Below are 18,776 nucleotides of genomic sequence, written 5' to 3' on the forward strand. Positions count from 1 at the left end.
TGCAACTTTATACCTCCTTCATTCTTCCCTTCCTCTTAGAATCTACAGACAGTTAAAACCCAAGCTCAACTTCAATTAACCAATACTACTCGACCGTCCATCTTTTCTAACCTTTACAAACTTGGTTGTATCCTGCCCCATGTCACTCGACCCTTCAGATGGTAGCTGTGACTCAGTGGGTAGCATACTCGCCTCAGTCAGATGGCCGCGGGGGTCAAGTCCTACTCCAGACACTTGAGCACAAAATCTAGGCCGACACTCCCAGTGCAGGACTGCTGCACTGTCAAAGGTGCCGTATTTTGGATGAGATGTTAACCTGAGGCCCTGCCTGACCTCTCAGATGGACATAAACGCTCCCATGGCACTATTTTGAATTAGAGCAGGCAAGTACTCCCTGGTGTCCTGGCCAATATTTATCACTCAACCATTATCTGGGCATTATCACATTTGTGGGAGCTTGCTGTGTGCAAATTCACTGCCATGTTTCCTACACTGCAATAGTGACTACACTTCATAAAAGTACTTAATTGGTTGTCGAGCGCTTTGGGACGTCCCGCGGTCATGAACAGTGTTATATAAATGCAAGTACAAAAGGCCAGATACTGCGGATGCTGGAACTCAAACATAAACAGCTGCTCACGATGCGGTCTCTGCAATGATGAGACCAAACGCAGATTGGGTGCTCACTTTGCTGAACACCTCCGTTCAGTCCGTAAGCGTGACCGAGCTTTCGGTTGGTTGCCATTTTAATTCTCCGCCCCACTCCCACTCTGATTTCTCTGTCCTCGGCCTCCTACACTGTTCCAATAAAGCTCAACAGAAGCGCGGGGAACAGCACCTCATCTTTCAATTAGGCACTTTACAACCTCAACATCGAGTTGAACTATTTCAGATCATAACCACTGCTCCCATAATGGTTCTGCTGTTGCCATTTACAGCTCCTCTAGACCTATTTTTTGTTTGTTTACTTGTCCCATGACCACCCCACTTATGCCTCGCACCATCATCCTAGTCATTTAATCACTCCTGCCTTCCACCCGATCATATACCTTCCCTTTTGTTCCTTCCTCCCCTGCCCCCTTTCTCTGCCTCTGTTCTTGTTTAAAACCTAGTACATCTCTAACATTTTTCAGTTATGATGAAAGGTCATCGAGCTGAAACGTGAACTCTGTTTCTTTCTCCACAGATGCTGCCTGACCTGCTGAGCATTTCTAGCATTTTCTGTTTATAGCATAAATGCAAGCCTTTCTTTCATCCAAGCTCCTCAGTGACAGTGTTTTTTTAAACAGTGCAACTGTTCCGCCACACAGGTTCTCTGTTGCAATGGGTAGATGCAAGTATTGGCAACTCTTTGGAAAGAGTCAGACACTCTCAACTGCTGAAGGGAATCACTACTAGAAACTAAGACTTGTTTTGGTAATTTGTTAAAATAGCTGCTGACACTTAAAAAAAGATAGGTATACAGCGGTATTCCCCAGGGGTCGGTATTAGGACCACCGCTCTTTCTGATATATATTAATGACCTGGGCTTGGGTACACAGGGCATAATGTCAAAGTCTGCAGATGATCCGAAACTCGGAAATGTAGTAAACAATGAGGAGGATAGCAACAGACTTCAGGAGGACATAGACAGACTGATAAAATGGGTAGACACATGGCAGATGAAATTTAATAGAGAAGTATGAAGTGTTACATTTTGGTAGGAAGAATGAAGAGAGGCAACATAAACTAAATGGTCCCATTTTAAAGGGGGTGCAGGAACAGGGGGACCCGGGGGTGTACGTACACAAAACTTTGAAGGTGGCAGGAAAAGTGGAGAAGGCTGTTAAAAAAGCGTATGGTATCCTTGGCTTTATTGAGAGGAACAGAGTCCAAAAACAAGGAGGTTACACTAAACCTTTATAAAGCACCGGTTAGGCCCCAGCTGGAGTATTGTGTTGAATTCTGGACACCACACTTTAGGAAGGATGTCAAGGCCTTGGAGAGGGTGCAGAGGAGATTTACTAGAATGGTGCCAGGGATGAGGGACTTCAGTTATGTGGAGAGACTGGAGAAGCTGGGATTGTTGCCCTTAGAGCAGAGAAGGTTAAGAGGAGATTTAATAGGTGTGTTCAACATCATGAATGGTTTTGATAGAGTAAATAAAGAGAAACTGTTTCCACTGGCAGAAGGATCGGTAACCAGAGGACACAGAATTAAGGTGATTGGCAAAAAGCCAGAGGCGACATGAGGGATTACTGTGACCTGGAGTGCACTGCCTGAAAAAGTGGTGAAAGCAGATTCAATATTAACTTTCAAAAGGGAATTGGATAAATACTAGAGGGGAAACATTTAAAGGGCTATAGGGAAAGAGGGGGGGAGAGAGACTAATTGGATAGCTCTACCAAAGAGCTGGCACAGGCACGATGGGCCGAATGGTCTCCTTCTATACTGTGTCATTCTATGATTCTTACTAATGAATGGTCCCACCCAAAATGTTAATCTACCTTTCTTCCCTTCAATGTCTCCCCCACTAAATTTTATCCCTAAATTTTCCTGAAGGGGCACACTCTTGCTGGGATACATTTCCATGAGCATCTCCAACCCTCTTGTACCTTGCCATAGCAGCACTCTTCATGTGCAAGGTCAGACAGTGAATACTGGCAGGCTGTCCACTATGGCAGGCACGAGAGCTGAACTCAATCCTGTCTCCACCCAATGTCCTCGCATGCAACTGCCAACAGAGGGCACTGGCAGCTACCAATTGTTTTCCTGTTAACCACGGACAGATTTCAATCAGCTTCCATGTCTTAAATCAACAGAATTTACAATGCTCTGTTACCGGGCTGAATGAGTTAAAATAATGTAAACTTTAGACATGTTAAACTGCGCTTGCAAATTTTCAAAACGCGACAATTCCCAGTTTTTTTACCTGCAGAAGTTTCCTTGAACTTTTCGCTGCTTTTCTTTTTCCTCCATTTCCACGGTTTGAATATTTTCCCAAATCCCGGAAATTTCCCCTTCCTCCGTGCGGTGGGCGTGTTCGAACTGGAGACGTTGTTCCCCGAACCCATTGGCGGATGCTGCTCACCTTCCTCAGCTGCACACAGCCATTGGAGGAGAAAAATAAAATCCAGTTAATCTCCGAGGTGCCAAATGAGGGAACAGAATCAAAGCAGAGAGCGAGAGTTGCGCCAGGGATTCAGCACATGAGCGCTTGAATTCAGTTCTTAAATAGCCTTACATAAAACATCCCCGACCAGTGCCCGCAAGCAGAGTGAGCAGGTTTTTGTAGTTTAGAAAGAAAATTGTATGGGGGGGCGGTGCAGGGAGAAAGGGGGGGGGGGAGAGGGGGGTGAGAAGGGAAAAGGGAGCGGGGGTTGAAAGGGGAGGGGGGGAGGGAGGGTGGAAAGGGGAGGGGGGGAGGGAGGGTGGAAAGGGGAGGGGGGGAGGGAGTTGGGGCTAGGTGGGGCATTGAATTCCACACTAGCTTTCCCATCTGGAACCGGAGTTTGAATCCAGCCCAAGTTGATAGGACGATCATTTCTACTGCCAATTGTAAGGTTCCTCTGGGAAACAGGTTCCCAGAGAACGAAAGTGAGGGGCCGAATGGCCTACTCCTGGCTCCTGTCTTCTACGAAAGTATTTCATTGGCTGTATAGCCCTCTGAGACGGCCGGAGATCTTAAAAGGCGCAATATAAATGCAAGTCTTTTTTTTCTTTTTCCCAGCACAAAGGCTTGTTTTGAAGAGTCATTCGGTTTTTCACTCGAGCAATCACTATCATATTTGCCATGTGTGATAAATTGGTGACCAGAGATTTCAGCAACAACTGCGGAAGCATCCTTCACCAATTCACTGCAATAACGAAAAGTTAATTAAATTGGAGGGCAAACCGTTGACTCTTGTTTGGTTTATTTTTCCATTCCAAGAGAAAGCACATAAAATGGCCCCTATTATTCTGCTCTTTGCCTGAAAACAATACTTTTCAACATGCCATACGTTACACCACGTGCAAAAAATCAATCTTGAACATAATAGCACGGCTTCATGGACATCTTTCAGAAATACGGCCGCGTGATGTAAGGGCATAGCAGATTCTCCTAAAAGTTTAAACAACACTGGAACCCTGCGAGACATCAACAACAAACCTGGATATTCACTTTGCAAGAGTCTGTTCAGGTGGCACGGCCATTTTTATACTTTCACACAACAAGCCGTTTCCGTGAAATTTTCATCGCGCAACAGATTTTCTACCAGTTTTTGGGCTGTATTACACAATGACACACATCAGTTTCTACGATTCTATGATTCGCCCTTCGGTCCAGCTCTAACAGTTGGCCAAGAGCAGTAGTTCAGAACTTGGTTGATGGAAAACATCTGTTCATGTTTCCATGATGTAAAAGTTTATCGTGGAAAGTAAGCACTTGCTGGCGGTAGTGATTAATCTTTGGCCCAGAATGTGCGGTCAGCGGTGAAGCAAAGGCGTTGATTGTCCGGTAATTTTCGCATCTACATGTTGCCCCTTGGCGACATCATCCGAAAACACAGCATCAGTTTCCACATGTACACTGACGACACCCAGCTCTACCTCACTACCTCTTCTCTCGACCCCTCCACGGTCTCTAAATTGTCAGACTGCCTGTCCGGCATCCAGTTCTGGATGAGCAGAAATTTTCTCCAATTAAATATTGGGAAGACCGAAGCCATTGTTTCTGGTCATCGCCACAAACTCAGTTCCCCAGCTCTCTCCCTAACATCTGTCTGAGGCTGAACCACACTGTTCACAACCTTGGTGTCATACTTGACCGTGAAATGAGCTTCCGACCACATATTCGCAGCATAACTAAGAACGCCTATTTCCACCTCCGTAACATCGCCCGTCTCCGCCCTTGTTTCAGCTCATCCGCTGCTTAAACCCTCATCCATGCCTTTGTTACCTCTAGACTTGACTATTCCAATGCACTCCTGGCTGGCCTCCCACATTCCACCCTATGTAAACTTGAGGTCGTCCAAAACTCGGCTGCCCGTGTCCCAACTCGCACCAAGTTCCATTCACCCATCACCCCTGTGCTCGTTGACGTACACTGGCGCCCGGTTAAGCAGCGCCTCGATTTCAAAATTCTCATCCTGGTTTTCAAATCCCTTCATGGCCTCGCCCCTTCCTATCTCTGTAATCTCCTTCAGCCCCACAACCCCCCCAAGGTATCTGCACTCCTCAAATTCTGCCCTTGATTATAATCACTTAACCATTGGTGGCCGTTTTACTACGTTAAAGGTGCTATATAAAATACAAGTAGTTGTTATTGTTGTAATTTTGAGAAATGAAAACCAGACAGCTTCCCGAGTGCTGGATTTTTTGCCCCCCGCAAAAGGTTGTGCGCTTGAGTGAAAGACTCTGCTCTCATGTATAGAAGAGCAAAGCAGGCCAGTTTTGCGAATGTGCGTGGCTTAAAAAAAAACACACACAACCCTTGCTCCATCTTCTAGTGGGGTCACCCGATTCCCAGGCCTCAATGAACGCTGTGCCAGAAGCTCAGAGGTTGTGTCTCAGGAGTAATTTTCCCTCCAATTATCCTCAAAGAACGAATATTTAGACAGCTCCTTTCATGTCCTCGGGCCGTCCCAAAGCACTTCATAGCCAACAACAGTATAGTCACACGCGGCAGCCAATTTGTGCACAGCCAGGTCTCTCAAACAGCCACGAGATAAATGACCAGTCAATCCGCTTTTGGTATCGTTTGGTGAGGGATAAATGTTGGCCAAGACACCGGGAGAATGCCCAACTCTTCTTTGAATAGTACCATGAGATCAGGTAGATCAGGCGGGGGGGGGGGGCTCAGTTTGAAATCACATCACCTCGGTCAGTGCCAAACCCCCTCAGAGCTGCACTGAAGTGTCAACTTAGATTTATTGCTCATGTCCTGGAATTCGACCTGAAGCTATGACCTTCTGATTCTGAAGCAGGAGTGCTATCAAGTACCATAACATCTCAGCAATGTGGGCAAATCTACCGGCTCCAAACAGAACCTCTTCGAGTCCTTGCAACAGAATTGAAACAACACAGCTGAATGGGATTAGATTACCTGGGTGGCTGTTTTGGCAATACATGCAGTGATAGATAATTAAGTGAGAAAGCTCCAAGCCATACTAATTGTGAAGAAGTGTCTCATCTCTCAAATAGGTCAACACAAAATACCAGAATGGCAACTCCCATTTTATACCTGCAGGAACAGTGGAACACACCCATCCAGCATTCAGTCAGGTTTTCATTAAAGTGCAACAAAGTCTCAACACAAAGGAATTGCAGAAACACGCAGGAAGATAGACAATCACGCCGTTTACAAAGAGTGCCCGATCACTTTGTCAATCACCGATGCCACAGAACAAAATTCAAGCCTTGGCTTTTTCAGAGGAACAGAGGGAGCAAGAACGAGAGAACTTGCATTTATAACGTTTCTCAGGATACCCCAAACATGCGATGCAGCCACTGAATTAATCTCCAAGTGCAGTCACTGTTATGATGCAAGACAAATGCAGCAGCCAATCTGTGCACGGCAATGTCTCACAAACAGGAAATGAGATGAATGAACAGATAATCTGTTTTTGGTGGTGTTAGTTCAGGGTTAGATGGGCACCAAGAGAACTCTGTTCTACAGGAAACTCTCGATTTACCGGCACCTAAATAACCGGAAATCTCTGTTAACCGACAAAATTCAGGAGTAGGTTCAGGTAAGTTTTACTTCATTAGTGGCCGTTCCTGGATCTGTGGCCATGTAACCGGGGTTTCTGCACCTGTTGCTATGCAACAGGGACACTTGGTCTGTGGCCGGGGTTTCTGCACCTGTTGCTGTGCAACAGGGACGCCTGGATCTGTGGCCATGTACGGGGCTCTCGTACCTTTTACTATACCTCTCTGTAATCCGGACTTTGATAAACCGGCACCACGCCGGTCCTGGATAAAAAAAAGTTTCCTGTACTTCGAAAAAGTGCTGTGGGATCTTTTACGTCCACCTGAACAGGTAGACCGGGCCTCAGTTTAACGCCTTATCTGAAAGATGGCACCTCTGACAATGCTGTACTCCCTCAGTACTGTACTCCAGTATCAGCCTGGATTATGTCCTCAAGTCCTGGAGTGTGACTTAAATTGATTCCAGGATGAGTGCTCCCACTGAGCCAAGCCGACAGTGTTGCACGAGGAGCAACACATGTGGCTCCTGAAGGCAGTTTACTGCACATAGTATGCATTGTCTGTGAAGCATCTCACTTTCTAACGTGCTGTGCAGTAACATTTTATTTCCACTCAGCCAGCTTGGGTCGGTGGTAGCACTCGCTCCTCTGCGCCAGAAGGTTATGGATTCACGCCCCACTCCAGTTCTTGAGCACGCAGTCCAGGCTGACGGGAGTAAGCCATTTAGCCCCTTGAGCAATGTTCCCGCTAAGCTGCGTGGCCGCGCAGCTGTCTGGAGGTACTGCGCAGGCCGTTCACTGGCTTTTCAATGCAAGATTCATGCGCAAAATTTTGAACGGGAGCTGTGACCCGTTAGCCGCACAAATTAAAAAATGAGGGGGAACATTGCCCTTGAGCCTGTTCCACTATTTAACAAGATCATGGCTGATCTGTGACCTAACTCCATATACATTGCAGTACAGAAGGAATGCTGCTTTGTTGGAAGTGTTCTTCAAATACAGGAAACTTTGGTTTATCCGGAGGTTGTATATCCGGAATACTCGATCTAACGGCAAAAATCAGGAGCTGTTTTCTATAAGTTTTTTTTAGTTCTCGTTCTTTTTTTTCCCCCCAGTCAGGCACTGCAAGGTCTGTAGCTATAGCAACAGCTTCAGCTAGAGACGCTTGCAGCTGCCTCTTTAGAAGCTGTTGCTAAGCAACAGTGTTTGTTGTCAGATACGGAGATGAAAACCTCCGTATGCTTCAACATTAACTTTGTATGTCCGGCAGTTTTGAAAGAGCGGCAACACGTCGGTGCCGGATATCACAAAGTTTCCTGTAAGACATTAAAACAAACCTCTGTCTGCCTGTTCCGGTTGTTGAGCTGGACAGAACAGATACTCTGGCACTATACGAAGCGTTGTCCTGGTCAACATTCCTCCCGCAACCAAACACCATCAGAAACAAATTAACCAGTCATTTATCTCTGTGGTTTGTGGGATATTGTTGTGTTTACCAGCCGAATAACCGCACTCCATAAAAATAAAATCACGGTGTGAAATACTTTGAGAGCAGTCGGTATGATGAGGCGCTATATAAAGACATGCAGTTCTTCCATGACAACTTTTTAAAATCCATTCGCACACTATAAACTTGCTAAGCACCCTTTTCAAGGTATTTAGCACTCCTCACAGCCGCGGGTTGTTTGCCACCTCCCCCTTTGATTTTGATCAATTCTACGAAGTTCCTTCCTACAGCAGTGCGAATGAAGGATCTCCAGCTGAAACTATGAACCCATCTTTTCTCTCTCTCCAGATGCAGACTCGCCTGCTGTGTATTTCCTGTTTTTCTTTCAGACTCCCAGCATTCAGAGATTGCCTTTTTTTAAAAAAAATCTCTAAACCTTATTGCTAGTACCATGGAGCCTCCGGGGCCACAGACAAGGTTAAAAATCCATGTTCCCATTCATTTACAGGTGCCAGTGTTACCCCAGGGCTCAATGCTCAGTCCCCTTCCTCTTCATCGTCGATACGCATCTCCTCGGTAACACGATCTGAAACAGTTTCCATATGTATGCTTAGGACGCCAACTTTACCTCTCTTGATTCCATTGCTGTTACTCAATTCTCAAACTGCTCGACATCAAGTCTTGGATGAACCACAATTTCCTTCAGCTTAACACAGGCAAAACTGAAGCTATCCTTTTCCCCTCCCACCTGCTTCCTGCATGCCTCAGCCCTTAACTCCTCCATCCTTTCAAATCTTCTACTTCAAGCTAAGTTTGGTGATGCAAAACCTCTGGAGATTTGTCACTCTGTTTATCATTCTGCTCTACACCCGAGTCAACATTCGCCACCCTTCTTCTCCCCCATTCCCGCTGAAACTCTAATCCAAGCTTTATCACCTCGAGGATGAATTTCTCTAATGCTCTCCTAGCCATTTCCACCCTCCACAAACTGCAACTCCTTCAGAAAGCTGCTGCCTGTGTCGTTACCCGCTCAAGGACCCACACTTGCGACGTCCAGGTCCGCACCAGGCTCCACTCCGAGTCAATTTCAAGAACTGTGCAATTAAAAAGACTTGCATTTCTATAGCGCCTTTCCCAACCTCAGGACGTCCCAAAGCTCTTTACAGCCAATGAAGTACTTTTGAAGTGTAGTCGCTGTTGTAATGTGGGAAATACCGCAGCCAATATGCGCACAGCAAGCTCCCACAAACGGCAATGGGCTAAATTACCAGGTGATCTGATTTAGTGAGGTCGGTTGAGGGGTTACCGGGGATAACGCCCCTGCTCTTTTTTGAATAGTGCCATGGGAACTTTTACGTCCACCTAAGGCGCAGACAGGGCCTCGGTTTAACGTCTCATCGAAAAGGCAGCATCTCCGACAGTGCAGCGCTACCTCAGTACTGCACTGGAGTGTCAGCCTGGATTATGTACTCAAATCTCTGGAGTGGAACCCGCAACCTTCTGGCCCAGAGGGGGAGCTTTATCAACTGAGCCAAGGTTAATTACAACGACCAACTACAATTACCTTCAAGAACCTCCCTGGCCTCACCCCAACCCTATTCCAGAGACTTCCTTCAAACCGATGTCCTTACACTCACCCTTCGCTCTTCTGACACTGCTCTAACCCCTGTCCTCTTAGGTCTGTTGTTGGCAGCCATTTTAAGCCACCACGTGCCTTCCTCCTACCAGCTCCTTGCCAAATTCCCTGCACCTTGTGGACTCCCTCCCTGCTTCCAGCCACTATGTGCCAACCCCCGGGGCTCCCTACCAAATTCCCTCGATGTCACTAACTCCATCCTTGCTTTCAAAAGCTTACTGAAGAATTTTCAACTGCTCTTTTGATCCTGCCCCCAACTCCATTTTACCCATTCTGCCTCCCCCACCCCACCCTGACCATTTTCTTTTTGTCTCTGTAGAGCGCTCCGGGATGCGCCTGGAGTAAGGAGAGCTATATTCATGCACGTCCTTGTTGAATAGACATTCTTCTCACAAGGACAGCCTTCCCTCTTGATGGCACTGTATTAATGGAATGAACAATGTTGAAATGCCTCCTCGTATGTCGTGCAATTTTTAAATTAGTTACAGATGGCCTACATTTAAAAAGATAAACAAAGTCTGACCGAGAGCGCACCTAAAACCCAAGTGTTCCCATGTAAGAAAAGCCAAGACATACAAGTACTACGAGAAACAGACTGCTTTGAAAGTGTTCCAAAATCCTAATCTTTAAGCTCCTCTCCAAAGAATGCTAAATCTTTCCAAGAGAGAGATCAGTACCAGGACACCAAGATGAGACGATAATGGATCTCAACGGAAAAAATGTTTAAATTAGCCTCAAATACCACACCCAACCGTTCCCAGTTCCTCATCCTTTCCCAGTTTGATTTTGGAGCAGCTTTTACTATGCGACTCCTTTTCTTATACAGGTCTCTCCATTTTAAACACCAGGGCCCCAATTTTCCGGATCGCGCGGGAAATTTTCGGGTTCCCCGAAATGTCGGGTTCCGACCCGCAAAAAAATGGGTCAGCCAGCTGCATGCAATTTTCCCTCAAGTGGCCAATTAAGTTCCAACGTGTGGGCACCCTTGCTAATTGTCCATTTCCAGTCAGAAAGCCCCACAGTATGATGTCATCATTCGTGGTGCTTTTAAAGTGTCCAGCAAGCTTCTCAACCTCTGCAGACTTCTCAACCAGTCTTGCAGAATGGCAGAGGAGCCTTCACCAGCTGCTGCCAGCGGCAGAGGCCGAGCTGCCGCAAAATTCAACGAGACGTCACTCCAGACATTGGTGGATGGGGTAAGGACCCACAGGGAGGTCCTCTACCCTCGCTCAGGGAGGAAGAGGCCTCCCAAAGAGACCAGGGCTGCCTGGATGGAGGTGGCTGCAGAGGTCAACTCTCTGGGAGTCACCCGTCGCACCTGGATGCAGTGCAGGAAGCGCTTCCATGACCTTCACCGCACAGGGAAAGTAAGTACGAAGTTTCCATCACCCTCAACCTGATCCCCATTGCCTTTCCCCAACAGCACTCAGCTTCAGCAATCTCTTCCTCCACATCCCACTTCACAGTCACATCCATGCACCCTTACCCATTCCCGATCTCTCTATGCTCACATTCACATAACTATTCCACCATGCAGCCCTCATACTGCCTCTCACTCTGATGCTTGGAACACAACTGACAACACACAGGGAGGGCCCTTGGTCTTGCAGCCTCACAACATCTTTGTCTCCTTCTAAGTATCTATGCTATGCAATCTCTACGCTCACTCCTCCACTCTCACTCAAACTCCACTTGTCTCCCTCATTGCAGGAAAAGAGAGCTCACAATAGATGAGCGCGTGCGAGGACTGGAGGAGGACCACCCTCAATCGCCCACCTGACCCCCTGGGAGGAAGCTGCGATCGAGATTGCTGGGGCTGACGTGCCTGTGGATGCTGGGGCAAGAGAGACAGGAGCAAGCCCGCAAGCTCGTGACAGAATAGTTCCCCATCTCTCATTGACATAGCATGAGTTGCTGATATGATTCTGAAGCCACATCATTTGGACTGATGAGCATCTGCCAAATGCAATGTGTGCAAGTAGCCTTGGCATCACATCTCGAACTCTTTCCTTTACTCCCCCACAGGACCATCTGGAGCCCCCGTCGCCACTGCTGAGGAGGAAAAGGCTTTGCAGCCAGACTCCTCAGAGAAAGCTCCAGCCTCTGAGGGCGCAGCGTCAGCAGAAGTAAGCGCACCCAGCACCAGCGCAGACACTCGCACCTCGGTGGGACCTTCAGGACATAGGGTAGTGTTGTCACCTGGTGTATCACAGCTCACAAGTGAGCAGAGTGTGGAGACAGGGACAGCAGTGGAGAGTCCTCGTCAGAGGGCGCAGGCCTCTGCCAGCTCAGCTGCATGTCGACCCTATGCCTCTGGGTCCATCCGCAAGAGAGGTGGTGATGGATCTCCATGCACAGATGCAGGAGTCTCTGGCAGGTTTTGTCTCCAGGGTCGCTGCGAGTGTGGAGCGAATGGAGGACTCCATGGCGAGCATGAGCAGAGCCTTATTGGAGTCATTGGCACATGAAAGCATCACCACGGAAAGGTTGGCAACCTCCGTGGTAAGGCTGGCTACTGCCGAGGAGAGGAGGGCTGCAGCCGAGGAGAGGGTGGCTGTGGCCGAGGAGAGGAGGGCTGCGGCCATGGAGGAGCTTAGTCGCCAGGGTATCGAAAACATGGCGAGTGCTCTGAATAGAATGGCATCTCTTGAGGAGCGATGGGCATCTATTGAGCACCGAAACCAGACCTTCATGAAAGTCCCTCTGAGCAGGACTTCCAGTGCTGAGACGGGTCCCCATGGCCCCCCTGATGTGCAGCAAGGTGCTCTCCAGCCACTTGCAGGCGCTGAGGGGGAGCTGACCCATGAGAGGGAGGTTGTTGGCACACCTCAAGGGAGTGGGGGCCTCTCCAGGCGCTCACACTTCCATGCCACTTCAGAGCCCCACCAGAGTCCACACCCCAGTGAGATAGGAGTCTCAAGCCCTGCACAGCCGCGGGAGCAGCAAACTGCTGGCGAGCCCTCACAGGCTCGCCACCCCAGAGGACGCCCGCCAAAGGTGTCGAGACAGGCGCAGCAGGAAAGTGAGCAAGGGGCCTCCACATCTGCTGAAGCCACAGGGGTACCACTACGTAGGAGCACGCATACGAGAAAAATAAAGCACCACTAATCACAAGGGTAGTCACTTGGGTGAAATGTCTTGTAAATAGTTTTAATGCCATCAGTTTCCTGTACATTAAAAATCTGGTGGCAACTGCTGCAGTTATGGCATCTGTCATTTGGCAAATGGGGATATCACAGAGGCCTTAGGATAACTTGCAGATGTCAGCAAGCTGGTCAAATAGGTAGGAATGTGCAGGCATGGGCCACTGTCCATGGTCATTTAAGCAGTGAGGCTGCAGTGTTTGATGTACCAGGCTACGCAAATCTGCCCAGGATGAATGCGTTCCTTGCATTCCGCCCAGCAATGTTCTCGCGCACTGGTGCCGCTGGTTGGCAGGCCTCTGCAGGATGCTTGTTTCCGTCCTCCTCCTCCGCATCATCCTCATCCGAGGCGGCTCTGTGAGGAGCCTCTTGGTCCTGCAGAATCGGCAAGCCACGACGCTGTGCCATGTTGTGAAGCACACAGCATACCACGACGATTTTGGAGACCCTGGCTGATGAGTACTGTAGGGCTCCACCTAATCAAGCGAGGCATCTGAAGCGCATCTTCAGCAATCCGATGGTTTGCTCGATAATGCATCTGGTGGTAATGTGGCTGGAGTTGTAGCGCTCCTCAGCTTCGTTGGCTGGTCTCCTCAATGGCGTCATTAGCCAAGAGTGCAGGGGATATCCCTTGTCTCCAAGTAGCCATCCTTGAAGTTCATTTGGCGGACTGAATAGCGGAGGCACAGTAGACTGGCGCAGTATGAAGGAGTCATGGCAGCTGCCAGGGTACTTGGCACAAACATGCAAAATCATCTTCTTGTGGTCACACACCAGCTGAACATTAAGGGAGTGGAAGCCCTTGCGGTTGACAAAAACTCCTGGATTGCGGTGGGGTGCCCTAAGGGCCACATGTGTGCAGTCAATGACGCCCTGCACCCTTGGAAAGTCTGCCAGCTGAGCTAATCCAAGCGCTCGCGCCCTCACACTTGCGCGATCCCTGGTGAAGTGGATGTGATTGTGCGCGAGGGCAAAGAGGGCATCGGTTACCTGCGTGATGCAAGTGTGTGCGGTCACCTGGGAGATGCCGCTGATGTCTGCTGCTGATCCCTGGAAGGAGCCTGAGGCATAAAAGTTGAGTGCGGTGGTGACTTTGATGTCCACTGGTAAGGAGTGTGGACCTGGTGCTCTGGGCTCCAGGTCTTGCTGCAGCATTGCGCAGATGTCAGTCACAACCTCTCGCGAAAGTCGGAGCCGCCTCTGGCACTGCTGCTCAGTCATGTTGAGGTAGCTGACCCTGTGTCTGTAGACCCTGTTTGGGGGGGTATCTCCTGCGCCGACAGCCTTCCATGCGCTGGCCCCTTCTGGCCTGTGCTGCCTCAGGTGGCTGAGCTGCAGCCTGCCACTCCTGCCGCTGTTGCTGGTGCTGCTGTTGCTCCAGCCTCCTCTGCTGTTGGAGATCCTCTAATGCCAGGAAGGGAAGGAACAAAAGGCCTCCCATGCTTCTGGCAGATGCCTCCGTTGAGGAGGCGCTGAGTTAGGGTGGTGAGAGGGGCTTCCCTGGAGCTCACACTGGAGATATGTGTGAGGCTCCAACCTTCCACAGCTTTGCCTAAGCCTTCAACACGTTGCCCCAAGCCTTCAGCAACAAGGTCCTGCAGCCTGCAAATGCTGTCTGATTAAATCTCTTCAGTCCTGATTGACCTGCAGCTGAAAGCAAGCAAGCCAACTCTGTTCACGCCAGGTTTCATCAGCGATGTTCCCACCAGGCGTGTTTTACGTGGGGAAAGGCTGAAAATTGCAAGGGACCCTGAAAATAGGATTGAACATGCCAATAATTGATTAGGCTCCCGCCGACCATTCCCGCCTGCTGCGGGCGGGACGGATTCGGGTTGCGCTGAAACACGGGGGCGAAAGTCGGGCGATCCCCTATTTCTGCGATTTTCGGCTTTCGCCCGCCTGAAAACCCGCCCGACGGCTGGGGGAAAATCGGGGCCCAGGTATCTTGTCCCTCAACAAGCCAACATCATCGAGATTCTGCCAGCAATCTGCCAATTTAAAAAGCATTTATAGAGTTATGTTGTAATTTAAGCAGATCACGCCCCGCTACCCTGCCAGGGCTATGATTTCCAACATGTGGGCTTAGCAATCTGCACATCGCTGCTCACCTGTTACATGATGCCAGATCACAGCTAAATATCAGGCACTAATTTATTGGATTTGCAGAGGTAGGGAGTGTTAGAAACAAAAAAGGTTTTTTTGCTCTCTACTTTAAAATGAACTCAAAAAACTATGGAAACTGTTTAAAAATAAATACCACGCCATGGAAAAAAAACAAACTTAGTTCAAGTAATTTGCCCGCTATTAGTTAATGAATGAATGGTAAATTTGGAAGCGAAGCAAATCAGCTGATCACCTAGAGAACGATCAATACTTGGGAAAATAAGATCCAGAGAAAGAGATGATCATTCGGCCCACGAAGCCCACGACACCCAGAGCCCATATATTGATGGGCAGGGAAAGACCTGCTGTCAGCACCCACTGTACCAGCTGGCAATGTATTCCAGAGGCTCATGACTCTCTGGGGAATAGAAGAACCGCCCAACGTCCAGTCTATTCCTACTCTTACTTAGTTTAAACTTGTGTCCCTGGTCCTCCCCAATCTATTAAACTGGAATATTCAATCAATAGGCACGCTAGCCAGCCCTTTAATTATTACATAGACCTCTATCAGGTCACCTCTAAGCCTACGCTGCTCTAAAGTAAATAGACCAAGGTCTTTGAGCCTATCTGAGTGGCTGAGATTCTTTAAGCTAGCAATCATTCTTGTAGCTCTCCTCTGGACCTTTTCCAAGGCTACTATATCATCCACCATGTGAAGGGGACCAAAACTGGGCACAGAACTCTAGATGTGGTCGAACCAGCGATCTGTAGTGTCAAAATAGTGTCCTTCGATTTATACTGAATGGCTCTATTATCATTCTATTACAGATTCCCTCCTCGTCCCCATGAATCCCCCACTTTGGCCAACACCAAGCTCCTCGCCTACCTCCCCTGATAAAAAAAATAGCTCTCTCCAATCCTCAATCCCCTTCTCAAAGAATAGTTCTTCAGAAAATAGCACAACTGTGCTTCATATGGGATATTACATCGATGAACGGCACAGGGTAGAAACGCAGAATGGAACGACAGTGTAAGGGTGTCTGGCACTTACTCGCATGGGTTTTCATCTAGCCATCAATGGGACTGATGGCCATCATATTCCCTCACTGATGCCCCATGATAGACACACTGAAGGATCAATGATCGTGATATAACCATTGAAAGTTTATTGTGTGACAAATACCAGCTACCAGGTATCAATACAAGCGAAATGTAAACTGGCAGAGGAACGGTCCAATATCTGTACAGTACAAGCTTGTGCTGCATCCTGGCCAATAGTTATCCCTCAACCAACATCAAGGTTCCATTCGCTGTCTGTGCTGAGTTAGGTGATCTTGAACCCCACAGTCATCAGCTCACTTGGGTTAAGGAGAGCAAGAGAATGCCAGAGTGCCCACTCCTGATCCCAAGCTCATACATTAAGAATGGCCACTCGGGTGAGGTAGTGGAAATTATGGTACGGTGTCAGCTGTGGCTCAGTGGGCAGCACTCTTGCCTCTGAGTCAGAAGGTTGTGGGTTCATAGTCCCACTCCAGAGACTTGAGCACAAAATCTAGGCCGACACTCCCAGTGCCGTACTGAGGGAGGGCTACACTGTCGGAGGAGCCATCTTTCGGATGAGAGTTAAACTGAGGCCCCGTCTGCCCCCTCAAGTAGATGTAAAAGGATCCCACGGCACTATTTCGAAGAAGAGCAGGGGAGTTCTCCCCGGCGTCCTGGGGCCAATATTTATCCCTCAATCAACATCACTAAAAACAGATTATCTGGTTATTATCATATTGCTGTTTGTGAGAGCTTGCTGTTCGCAAACTGAATGCCACATTTCCTACATTACAACAGTGACTACACTTAAAAAGTACCTCATTGGCTGTGAAGTACTTTGGGGCAACCCGAGGTTGTGAAAGGCGCTATATAAATGCAGGTCTTTCTTTCCAGTGCCTGTGGATGGTAGCTCAGCAATGGTCAGCACTTTCAGTAGAAAAGGATGGAGGCGGGGCGGGGAGGGGAGAAAATTGGCAGGAAAAGGAAGAAAGAAATCTGAATTCTGAGTCATCAGATCCAGGAAACATGCTGCCCTGCAATGGGGGTCAATGCCACTCACAAAAGCAAGACAAACCCGATGAGCATTACTCGCCTGCCCTCGCCTCCACACACTTTCCTGGTGCTTTCCTGCATCAATTAAAACCACCCACACGACACAAATCTCACACCTAGGGGGTTACTGTGTTTAAGAGCCACACGAGCATTCTATAAATAACAGAAATGTGCTGAATGCTCGACGACAATTCATAAAATCACTGCGTCAAAAACAATCCAGCAAAAAAAAAGGCAAGACAAGCAACTGTTTCTCCCCCTCAGTCACAGACGGACAGTGCGCGCCCCTTTTACACAAGGTCAACGCCAAAGGATTTGCAGTTTTCCCAGAAAAACCCCACAGAATCAAGGTATACAATCCCCGAAGCATCAGTAAAACTCCTGGAATTTCGTGTTTTCAAAATACTGTAGAAGGCGAAATTTGACTCAGAAACAAGTGCCCCGTAAATCCATCAACCTTTTAACTAACAACTTGGGAATTTTATCCCGAGGTGATGACTGTTTTACTACAAGGTTAGATGGGGCCCACTTTTTAGAAATCGCAATGAAAACTAATGAAACCGATGGACAAAAAAAAGCTCTCATACCCAGGAAAGCAGTGATTTAACTGTTTAAAGTTCCGAGAGAAAAACTCTTTCCTCGTGTAATCTTTCAATTTGAAAGAGATGTTCCCAGACTGTCAATCACGTAAAGTGTCTTTACTTTAAGAACGATGATGATTTCAGATCTGATCACTCCTCGTCAATTCTCTCCCAACTGAAAACAATAACTTGCATTTATACAGCGCCTTTCGCGTAGTAAAACGTTCCAGCTCGCTTCATGGGAGCGTTAGCAGGCAACTTGACACCGAGCCACTTAAGGAAATATTAGGACAGGTGACCAAAAGCCGAGTCAAAGAGGTATGTTTTAAGGAGCGTCTTAAAGGAGAGGTGGGGGGCGGGGGGGGTGGGGAGGAGAGGCTAGGGAGGGAGGAGAGGCTAGGGAGGGAATTCCAGAGCTTAGGGCCCAGGCAGCTGAAGGCACGGCCACCAACGGTGGAGCAATTAAAATCGGGGATGCTCAAGAGGCCAGAATTGGAGGAGCGCAATAACTGGGGAGAAAGAGAAATTAGTGGGACGTGCATCGTCTGAGAGAAGGCAGGGAACCGTCTTCACTCTTAATCCTGGAGCTGCAGCTTGCTTGGGCCAAGGCAGAACGGTTGCTTTTTTTATTTTAAAAAAACAATTTTGCAAAAACATCTTTCTTACCTACTTACAAGGCCCGTGGAACATCGGAGCCCACGCGCATCTCAAGCTACAACTTACAAAAGATCTAAAAAAGTGCATCTTAATTTCTTTCGCAGGCACGCCGTTGAGTGAAATCTGATCTACAGCAGCTTTTCACAGTCCTCGAATTCCTATCGCCCGCTCAGCTCACCTGCACCAGAATGCGGTAACATCACCCAAGCAAATTGAATGCTCACTCCATCACACAGCACTTACCACAAATGGCTGCCTCAGGCACCTTAGAAAAGGAAGCCTGTCCCATTCTAAACTTTCTTCCTCCACTATTTATTTTAACAATCATGCAGCCCCGGGATCATGGACAACGTAGAAAACTTAAGGCTGCCCGACACTGAAGTGTCGCGCTCAGCGACTTTGACTCGTTCTCTCCAAGTCCTCAAGTGCTGTCCTGGGTTCATAAAT

General features: G+C 48.2%; 1 protein-coding gene across 4 annotated transcripts in view; it reads right to left on the bottom strand.

Moving 5' to 3' along the window:
* LOC147103332 (phosphatase and actin regulator 4-like) overlaps window positions 1-18,776 on the bottom strand; it is a 184,273-nt gene that overhangs the window by 46,134 nt on the left and 119,363 nt on the right. For all 4 annotated transcript variants that reach the window (XM_085962815.1, XM_085962814.1, XM_085962813.1 and 1 more), the window contains one exon: window positions 2,912-3,079. In XM_085962815.1, coding sequence (XP_085818941.1) covers window positions 2,912-3,079 — 168 coding nt within the window. The remainder of the gene's footprint in view (window positions 1-2,911; window positions 3,080-18,776) is intronic.

The sequence above is a fragment of the Somniosus microcephalus genome, chromosome 20 (assembly GCF_052327205.1).
Source record: "Somniosus microcephalus isolate GS21.2 chromosome 20, FLI_Smic_1.0, whole genome shotgun sequence".
Taxonomy (NCBI): Eukaryota; Metazoa; Chordata; class Chondrichthyes; order Squaliformes; family Somniosidae; genus Somniosus; species Somniosus microcephalus.